The 10,199-nt window shown below is 41.8% G+C and overlaps 1 protein-coding gene across 1 annotated transcript; it reads right to left on the bottom strand.

Moving 5' to 3' along the window:
* Window positions 1-147: 147 nt before the first annotated feature.
* Window positions 148-8,566, bottom strand: LOC107745166 (NIPA-like protein 2). The gene is made up of 8 exons (XM_016559013.1): window positions 8,522-8,566; window positions 7,975-8,038; window positions 2,768-2,836; window positions 2,478-2,646; window positions 1,876-1,935; window positions 940-1,061; window positions 659-755; window positions 148-242 (listed from the first exon to the last, which is right to left on the bottom strand). Exons 2-8 carry the CDS (start codon window positions 7,978-7,980, stop codon window positions 148-150), a joined length of 618 nt encoding a protein of 205 aa, XP_016414499.1. The 5' UTR covers window positions 7,981-8,038; window positions 8,522-8,566.
* Between the last annotated feature and the right edge of the window lie 1,633 nt (window positions 8,567-10,199).

The following is a 10,199-nucleotide window of genomic DNA, read 5'->3' as shown; positions in this document are numbered from 1 at the left end:
ACACACTCACTCACACAAACACACACACACACACACACACAGTCTCACACAAACACTCAATCACACACACACTCTCTCTCACACACACACATTCTCTCGCGCACACGCTGTCACACACACGCTCTCACACACGCACACACACACGCACTAGAAGATGGGATAGGTGAGCTGCAGGTGACTTCCACGGATCGTCTCTGTGATCATTCCTGAAACCGCTTTCACCGAGATCACCGTCACCGAAGCTGCAACAAACACTCTTACTGATACAATGTAACGGTCTATTCATCATGATAAATATCATCATCAAACTATTTTAATCGCTATAGACAGAAATACAAACAACTTCTATTCCAAAACTGAGAGATGGTTTAGGAGTGGTTCTGGATATTGTGGTTTGAAATTATATTTGGATACATTTAAATGGTTTTAAACAATTTCTGGTGGATCTGAAGTCTCTTGAGATTTATCTTCTTTTTCATCAAAAAACAAAGTAATGAAAAGACCAGATTCCTTGATGGCACATAAAATGTCTCAAAAACTGATTTTCATTTTCTCCATCTGCTCTTGTGAGTGAAGAATTGAATGATGTGATTGAATAACCTGATGTCTTTCTCATCATCTTCAGTTTCATACCAACGAGACCAGAATCAGTTCTTACCGAGTAACGCCACCAAGATCATCATGATCACGATGTGTTTCACGTTCCTGCACTTATACAAATACATCAGGATAGCGAAGAGAATCAGTTCAAACATCTGCAGAGAAAGACAGAAAAAGATTCGTTCTGAAGAGCCACATCATTTATATGTGATTAAGTGACATTCAAGCCGGCCGAGGACTTTATTTCACTTCTCTAGGTGTCACTTTACTAATGCCACCTTCTGTAAAATGTGATGGGTTAGCTGTACTGTATCTTGGTCAAGATTACAACAGACTTACGAAGTAAATCAGGAAGGTCCAGCTGACCAGCGAGCGCTCCACCATGTTGGCCGTGACGTGAGGCGATGAATGAGGGGCGAATGTCACCAGAAAGTAGGTTCCGGTCATCGCTAAAGCACCTCCTGCCAACAAAACACCTTCATTACAAGAACTCTTAAGTCTGAGGAAAGTTGATTGAAATGTGTTCGTGTTACATTATCATGTAACATGTATTATCATGTATTATCTTGCTCAAAAATAACAACTTTATTCAACAATTTCTTCTCTTTCATGTCAGTCTTCGACGCGCGTTCACGACAGTACCATGACACATGCGTGTGATGCTGCTGATGCAGGAGCCGGCGTTCTGACGTAGAACACGCATGCGCTGCGGCTTGTTTACGAGCAGAGGAATGCACACGTGTCGTGATACTGTCATGAACGCTTATTGACTGACACAGAAGATAAGTAATTGTTGAATAAAGTCGAATAAAGTTAATTTTGTTTTCTTTGCGCACAAAAAGTATTCTCGAAGCTTCATAAAATTACGGTTGAACCACTCATGTCACACGGACTATTTTAACGATGTCCTTACTGCGTTTCAGGGCCTTGAACGTTTCAGCTGTGTTGCTGTCTATGCAGGGTCAGAAAGCTCTCAGATTTCATCAGAAATATCTTAATTTGTGCTCTGAAGATGAACGAAGGTCTTACGGGTTTGGAATGACATGAGGGTGAGTAATTAATGACAGAATTTTAATTTTTTGAACTATGTGGGAGAGTTTTAGTGACCCTTTAGCTCAGTACTAACTGGTTGGAGCTTTCTCCAGTCTTGCTTTATATGTATATATAATATAACTTTAATTATTAATTATTTTTATTATTTTCCTACAAAACAAGAGAAGACTGAGAAAAAGTTTACAAGAACTTCATTATGAGACGTAAGAAGGACTCTCTCACCGAGGATATCTGAAGCCCGTAACGTTTCCTTGAGGAACACCACAGAAATGACGGCACTTACTAAAAGAGAGAAACAGAGCCAGCTTTTCATGCTTTTGAACATCGTTTGGAGAGTAAAATACTGACTCTTGAACTACAGAACTGCAGCATTTGGACCTGTGATCAACTGTGTCGTGTTTTAATGAACAGAGGGAAGGTCTTACCGATGACAGACACACAGCCGAGAGGAGCGATGAGTGACGCCGGAGCGAATCCATACGCAGCGAAGTTCCCCAGCTCCCCCAAACCCATCAGCAGGATCCCGCACCACCACAGACGGCTGGTGTAGTACGGCTTCGTCCCTCGCTGCGACTGCCGCACATGCGTGTATTTCTGCACAAACACCAGCGACACTACCACAGTTTAGCAGAGGACCTCTAAACATCAAACACACAGCACCGAAACACTGACAGAGCATTTGTGTGTGTGATCGTGTGAGCGAGCTGAGCATCACCTGGATATTCAAGGAGATGCTGATGAGAAAGTTTCCACATACTGCGATGCAGATCCCCACGATATAAACCTACTGTGTCGTGTTTTAATGAACAGAGGGAAGGTCTTACCGATGACAGACACACAGCCGAGAGGAGCGATGAGTGACGCCGGAGCGAATCCATACGCAGCGAAGTTCCCCAGCTCCCCCAAACCCATCAGCAGGATCCCGCACCACCACAGACGGCTGGTGTAGTACGGCTTCGTCCCTCGCTGCGACTGCCGCACATGCGTGTATTTCTGCACAAACACCAGCGACACTACCACAGTTTAGCAGAGGACCTCTAAACATCAAACACACAGCACCGAAACACTGACAGAGAGTTTGTGTGTATGATCGTGTGAGCGAGCTGAGCTTCACCTGGATATTCAAGGAGATGCTGATGAGAAAGTTTCCACATACTGCGATGCAGATCCCCACGATATAAACCTACGAACACAAAACATCAGCTCAGGGGCATCACTAGTGTGGGGAGATGGGACGGAGTACAGGGGCCCGGAGACGTGATGAGCCAAATCGATACACTGTACATGGGGCCCAGAAAACCCAGTGACGCCCCCAAACCAGCACTTTCCTCATCCCTAAAACACCATTTGCTGAATTATTTCTCCAGGACCAACAAGGATTATTCAAGAACATGAGCTACATGTTCAAAATCAGCGTCACATAGATAGTGCAGTGTGTGCCAAAGCAAAACTTTTCAGATATTTAGCTGGAAAAAACTCAGAACTGAATTCTCAGGTGTAATTGCTGTATCTTAAGTTTATTATTTCAGATTAGAGGTTGTAGTCGCTGTAGGTTGAGTTTAGTTTCAGATTAGAGGTTGTAGTCGCTGTAGATTGAGTTTAGTTTCAGATCAGAGGTTGTAGTCGCTGTAGATTGAGTTTAGTTTCAGATCAGAGGTTGTAGTCGCTGTAGATAGAGTTTAGTTTCAGATCAGAGGTTGTAGTCGCTGTAGATTGAGTTTAGTTTCAGATCAGAGGTTGTAGTCGCTGTAGATTGAGTTTAGTTTCAGATCAGAGGTTGTAGTCGCTGTAGATTGAGTTTAGTTTCAGATCAGAGGTTGTAGTCGCGGTAGATAGAGTTTAGTTTCAGATCAGAGGTTGTAGTCGCTGTAGTTTGAGTTTAGTTTCAGATCAGAGGTTGTAGTCGCGGTAGATAGAGTTTAGTTTCAGATCAGAGGTTGTAGTCGCGGTAGATAGAGTTTAGTTTCAGATCAGAGGTTGTAGTCGCGGTAGATAGAGTTTAGTTTCAGATCAGAGGTTGTAGTCGCGGTAGATAGAGTTTAGTTTCAGATCAGAGGTTGTAGTCGCGGTAGATAGAGTTTAGTTTCAGATCAGAGGTTGTAGTCGCGGTAGATAGAGTTTAGTTTCAGATCAGAGGTTGTAGTCGCGGTAGATAGAGTTTAGTTTCAGATCAGAGGTTGTAGTCGCGGTAGATAGAGTTTAGTTTCAGATCAGAGGTTGTAGTCGCGGTAGATAGAGTTTAGTTTCAGATCAGAGGTTGTAGTCGCGGTAGATAGAGTTTAGTTTCAGATCAGAGGTTGTAGTCGCGGTAGATAGAGTTTAGTTTCAGATCAGAGGTTGTAGTCGCGGTAGATAGAGTTTAGTTTCAGATCAGAGGTTGTAGTCGCGGTAGATAGAGTTTAGTTTCAGATCAGAGGTTGTAGTCGCGGTAGATAGAGTTTAGTTTCAGATCAGAGGTTGTAGTCGCGGTAGATAGAGTTTAGTTTCAGATCAGAGGTTGTAGTCGCGGTAGATAGAGTTTAGTTTCAGATCAGAGGTTGTAGTCGCGGTAGATAGAGTTTAGTTTCAGATCAGAGGTTGTAGTCGCGGTAGATAGAGTTTAGTTTCAGATCAGAGGTTGTAGTCGCGGTAGATAGAGTTTAGTTTCAGATCAGAGGTTGTAGTCGCGGTAGATAGAGTTTAGTTTCAGATCAGAGGTTGTAGTCGCGGTAGATAGAGTTTAGTTTCAGATCAGAGGTTGTAGTCGCGGTAGATAGAGTTTAGTTTCAGATCAGAGGTTGTAGTCGCGGTAGATAGAGTTTAGTTTCAGATCAGAGGTTGTAGTCGCGGTAGATAGAGTTTAGTTTCAGATCAGAGGTTGTAGTCGCGGTAGATAGAGTTTAGTTTCAGATCAGAGGTTGTAGTCGCGGTAGATAGAGTTTAGTTTCAGATCAGAGGTTGTAGTCGCGGTAGATAGAGTTTAGTTTCAGATCAGAGGTTGTAGTCGCGGTAGATAGAGTTTAGTTTCAGATCAGAGGTTGTAGTCGCGGTAGATAGAGTTTAGTTTCAGATCAGAGGTTGTAGTCGCGGTAGATAGAGTTTAGTTTCAGATCAGAGGTTGTAGTCGCGGTAGATAGAGTTTAGTTTCAGATCAGAGGTTGTAGTCGCGGTAGATAGAGTTTAGTTTCAGATCAGAGGTTGTAGTCGCGGTAGATAGAGTTTAGTTTCAGATCAGAGGTTGTAGTCGCGGTAGATAGAGTTTAGTTTCAGATCAGAGGTTGTAGTCGCGGTAGATAGAGTTTAGTTTCAGATCAGAGGTTGTAGTCGCGGTAGATAGAGTTTAGTTTCAGATCAGAGGTTGTAGTCGCGGTAGATAGAGTTTAGTTTCAGATCAGAGGTTGTAGTCGCGGTAGATAGAGTTTAGTTTCAGATCAGAGGTTGTAGTCGCGGTAGATAGAGTTTAGTTTCAGATCAGAGGTTGTAGTCGCGGTAGATAGAGTTTAGTTTCAGATCAGAGGTTGTAGTCGCGGTAGATAGAGTTTAGTTTCAGATCAGAGGTTGTAGTCGCGGTAGATAGAGTTTAGTTTCAGATCAGAGGTTGTAGTCGCGGTAGATAGAGTTTAGTTTCAGATCAGAGGTTGTAGTCGCGGTAGATAGAGTTTAGTTTCAGATCAGAGGTTGTAGTCGCGGTAGATAGAGTTTAGTTTCAGATCAGAGGTTGTAGTCGCGGTAGATAGAGTTTAGTTTCAGATCAGAGGTTGTAGTCGCGGTAGATAGAGTTTAGTTTCAGATCAGAGGTTGTAGTCGCGGTAGATAGAGTTTAGTTTCAGATCAGAGGTTGTAGTCGCGGTAGATAGAGTTTAGTTTCAGATCAGAGGTTGTAGTCGCGGTAGATAGAGTTTAGTTTCAGATCAGAGGTTGTAGTCGCGGTAGATAGAGTTTAGTTTCAGATCAGAGGTTGTAGTCGCGGTAGATAGAGTTTAGTTTCAGATCAGAGGTTGTAGTCGCGGTAGATAGAGTTTAGTTTCAGATCAGAGGTTGTAGTCGCGGTAGATAGAGTTTAGTTTCAGATCAGAGGTTGTAGTCGCGGTAGATAGAGTTTAGTTTCAGATCAGAGGTTGTAGTCGCGGTAGATAGAGTTTAGTTTCAGATCAGAGGTTGTAGTCGCGGTAGATAGAGTTTAGTTTCAGATCAGAGGTTGTAGTCGCGGTAGATAGAGTTTAGTTTCAGATCAGAGGTTGTAGTCGCGGTAGATAGAGTTTAGTTTCAGATCAGAGGTTGTAGTCGCGGTAGATAGAGTTTAGTTTCAGATCAGAGGTTGTAGTCGCGGTAGATAGAGTTTAGTTTCAGATCAGAGGTTGTAGTCGCGGTAGATAGAGTTTAGTTTCAGATCAGAGGTTGTAGTCGCGGTAGATAGAGTTTAGTTTCAGATCAGAGGTTGTAGTCGCGGTAGATAGAGTTTAGTTTCAGATCAGAGGTTGTAGTCGCGGTAGATAGAGTTTAGTTTCAGATCAGAGGTTGTAGTCGCGGTAGATAGAGTTTAGTTTCAGATCAGAGGTTGTAGTCGCGGTAGATAGAGTTTAGTTTCAGATCAGAGGTTGTAGTCGCGGTAGATAGAGTTTAGTTTCAGATCAGAGGTTGTAGTCGCGGTAGATAGAGTTTAGTTTCAGATCAGAGGTTGTAGTCGCGGTAGATAGAGTTTAGTTTCAGATCAGAGGTTGTAGTCGCGGTAGATAGAGTTTAGTTTCAGATCAGAGGTTGTAGTCGCGGTAGATAGAGTTTAGTTTCAGATCAGAGGTTGTAGTCGCGGTAGATAGAGTTTAGTTTCAGATCAGAGGTTGTAGTCGCGGTAGATAGAGTTTAGTTTCAGATCAGAGGTTGTAGTCGCGGTAGATAGAGTTTAGTTTCAGATCAGAGGTTGTAGTCGCGGTAGATAGAGTTTAGTTTCAGATCAGAGGTTGTAGTCGCGGTAGATAGAGTTTAGTTTCAGATCAGAGGTTGTAGTCGCGGTAGATAGAGTTTAGTTTCAGATCAGAGGTTGTAGTCGCGGTAGATAGAGTTTAGTTTCAGATCAGAGGTTGTAGTCGCGGTAGATAGAGTTTAGTTTCAGATCAGAGGTTGTAGTCGCGGTAGATAGAGTTTAGTTTCAGATCAGAGGTTGTAGTCGCTGTAGATAGAGTTTAGTTTCAGATTAGAGGTTGCAGTCGCTGTAGATTGAGTTTAGTTTCAGATCAGAGGTTGTAGTCGCTGTAGATTGAGTTTAGTTTCAGATCAGAGGTTGTAGTCGCTGTAGATTGAGTTTAGTTTCAGATCAGAGGTTGTAGTCGCTGTAGATTGAGTTTAGTTTCAGATCAGAGGTTGTAGTCGCTGTAGATTGAGTTTAGTTTCAGATCAGAGGTTGTAGTCGCTGTAGATTGAGTTTAGTTTCAGATCAGAGGTTGTAGTCGCTGTAGATTGAGTTTAGTTTCAGATCAGAGGTTGTAGTCGCTGTAGATTGAGTTTAGTTTCAGATCAGAGGTTGTAGTCGCTGTAGATTGAGTTTAGTTTCAGATCAGAGGTTGTAGTCGCTGTAGATTGAGTTTAGTTTCAGATCAGAGGTTGTAGTCGCTGTAGATTGAGTTTAGTTTCAGATCAGAGGTTGTAGTCGCTGTAGATTGAGTTTAGTTTCAGATCAGAGGTTGTAGTCGCTGTAGATTGAGTTTAGTTTCAGATCAGAGGTTGTAGTCGCTGTAGATTGAGTTTAGTTTCAGATCAGAGGTTGTAGTCGCTGTAGATTGAGTTTAGTTTCAGATCAGAGGTTGTAGTCGCTGTAGATTGAGTTTAGTTTCAGATCAGAGGTTGTAGTCGCTGTAGATTGAGTTTAGTTTCAGATCAGAGGTTGTAGTCGCTGTAGATTGAGTTTAGTTTCAGATCAGAGGTTGTAGTCGCTGTAGATTGAGTTTAGTTTCAGATCAGAGGTTGTAGTCGCTGTAGATTGAGTTTAGTTTCAGATCAGAGGTTGTAGTCGCTGTAGATTGAGTTTAGTTTCAGATCAGAGGTTGTAGTCGCTGTAGATTGAGTTTAGTTTCAGATCAGAGGTTGTAGTCGCTGTAGATTGAGTTTAGTTTCAGATCAGAGGTTGTAGTCGCTGTAGATTGAGTTTAGTTTCAGATCAGAGGTTGTAGTCGCTGTAGATTGAGTTTAGTTTCAGATCAGAGGTTGTAGTCGCTGTAGATAGAGTTTAGTTTCAGATCAGAGGTTGTAGTCGCTGTAGATAGAGTTTAGTTTCAGATCAGAGGTTGTAGTCGCTGTAGATTGAGTTTAGTTTCAGATTAGAGGTTGATTCCTGCATTATTTTTGTACCTCCATCCTGGATCTTCACCTGTCCTTCCCACAAGGCATGTAAAGAAACAAACACACTGCACCACTGGCAAATGAAAAGAACAACAGACACAAATTCAACACAGCTGTGGTCATGTTCATCTCTCTGACATTCAGCTGCTGTTTGGAGCTCAACGATCAGTGTGTTACGGTCTGTGTACATTCATACAGATCAGACAGAGCTCACACATGACAAAAGTGGCGTTACAAGGGCACAGTCGTGGTCCGGGGGCACAGCACTTTAGCATCGGCCACCAGTGCACGCCACTATATAAATATATTCTAATTAATTATGAACAATATTGACCTTCTTCATGTCAAACTTCATAAATCTTAAAAAACAAACAAACAAACTAAAAACCTTAGGAAACAACCTGACATCAAACACCAAAAGTACTTGACGATAAGCAACCACTCAACAGGCCACAAAATAACACGACTAATAAGGCTTGAATTAAAAGCTCAGTCCACACTTATGAATATTAACAGCAGTATCTTCAACAAAAGAGTTATGAGCAGAAATACATACGGCTTCTCTGGTACAGGAACGGGAGGCAGTGCTGGGATTCTCTCTGTGTGTGTGTGTGTGTGTGTGTGTTCATGCTTACAGGACTCTTTGTGCAGGACAGGACAATAGTGTTCTGTGAGTGTGTGTGAGTTGCAGGCGGGGGCAGTGTGTGCTGGATGGACAGTAGATCTATTATCTTACTTTACAGCACATTCTTGCATGCTAACACTGAGAATGTGTGTTTTAATGTGTGATTGTAAGGTTTACAGTAACACAAGTGGCCTTTGAAACATTAATAAATAAAACGACTAACATAAACGTAAAGAAAAATTTGTTTAAAGATAAATAAAAGAAAAAGCTTTTTTTTCTGTATATTATTTACAAAGGCTGGTGTTTGAACTGGGCTTTTCTCAACATGCTGATTTTTTTTATCATCTCAACTGGAGGTCTAGACATTTACATTTTCTCCCAAGGTTTTTTCTCCATTTGTTTAGCTGGGGACGCTTGACTGATTGCACAGACACTATTGAAGAGAGCTGAACTGGATGATGACGTCACTGAATTTAGCTGGAAAATGACTCTGTTCTTGCCCTCTTGCATTATTGACAAACTATTTTCCTGTTTGACTCTGTAAAGCTGACACAATCAGTATTAAAAATAAAGAATATAAAGCGCTATATAAATAAAGGTGACTTGACATTTATTGATCAAATACTTTTATCCAGACATTATTTTATCTAGTGAAAACCACAATGGCCAAAACAAAAAAAAAGGCTCCTGAGATGCTTCACCCCAGTTATGATCATGGCAGATATCATTACAGTGCGATGCTCTTCTGATCGGTAGAATCCGTGGATTCTTCATGACACTGTAGGATATTTTTCCAAAACTGACTTAAAGTCACCAGCGGTCTAACATTTTAAACTGACAGAAGCGTGTTTTTGTGTCTATCGCCTCCGTCATGTGCATTCTGTCGTGCGCGTGCTGTGAGTGAACGCTGGAACATCGCCCTGAGTTTATAACGCTCTAAACCGCCTCACATATGAATCATATCATGTGCATTAGAAACGGGCTCGGAGCGGAATCACCGCGCTCGGTTTCACCGGGAGGATTCATCGAGCTGTTCGCGATTCTTGTGACAGATGAAAGGTTTCTGTGAGGAAATCTGCCGCTTCGAGGGAGACGATGCAGTAAATGGATATATTGATGGGAGAGCGTCTGTAAATTCAATTCAATTCAAGTTTATTTGTTTAGCGCCTTTCACGATACAAATCGTTGCAAAGCAGCTTTACAGGAAATTAAGTTTCTACAATATATTGTCAGTGGTGAGTATGTCAAATTGATGTGCATATAGCAGAAATGTACGGAAAAATTCAGTTAATGACGTAATAAAACAGACGATGAACACTATTAACAGCAATTATTATATGATGCAATCAAACTTATAGCAAAATGTGGTAGTTGAGTATGTTGTTTCAGGGTTGGCATCATCTGAGGTCCTCTGAGGGGTTGGCATCATCTCTTCTCAGGTGTTCTGGATCCAGACTGAAGCTTGTGGGGATGTCAATCCCGTGGCAAAAACAGAGAAACAAAATAGAGACATAATTAGCTAGCTGCTGTTCCAACCAAGCAAAATTTATTTGTTTAACCCAAACTAAAGAATAAAAATGTGCATTTGATCAGATATAACTACAGTACA

Source organism: Sinocyclocheilus rhinocerous, unplaced genomic scaffold, assembly GCF_001515625.1.
Source record: "Sinocyclocheilus rhinocerous isolate Xijiao unplaced genomic scaffold, SAMN03320098_v1.1 scaffold828, whole genome shotgun sequence".
Lineage (NCBI taxonomy): Eukaryota > Metazoa > Chordata > Actinopteri > Cypriniformes > Cyprinidae > Sinocyclocheilus > Sinocyclocheilus rhinocerous.
The sequence above is the reverse complement of the archived record's forward strand: the minus strand, read 5'-3'. Positions and strand labels throughout refer to the sequence as shown.

What these genes read in the sequence shown, in the direction of transcription:
- LOC107745166 (XM_016559013.1), bottom strand. An exon ending in GCATCTCCTTGAATATCCAG is followed by an intron (nt 2,647 to 2,767) that starts GTGAAGCTCAGC and finishes GTGTTTGTGCAG; the next exon opens with AAATACACGCATGTGCGGCA. An exon ending in ACGGGCTTCAGATATCCTCG is followed by an intron (nt 1,062 to 1,875) that starts GTGAGAGAGTCC and finishes TTTTGTTGGCAG; the next exon opens with GAGGTGCTTTAGCGATGACC.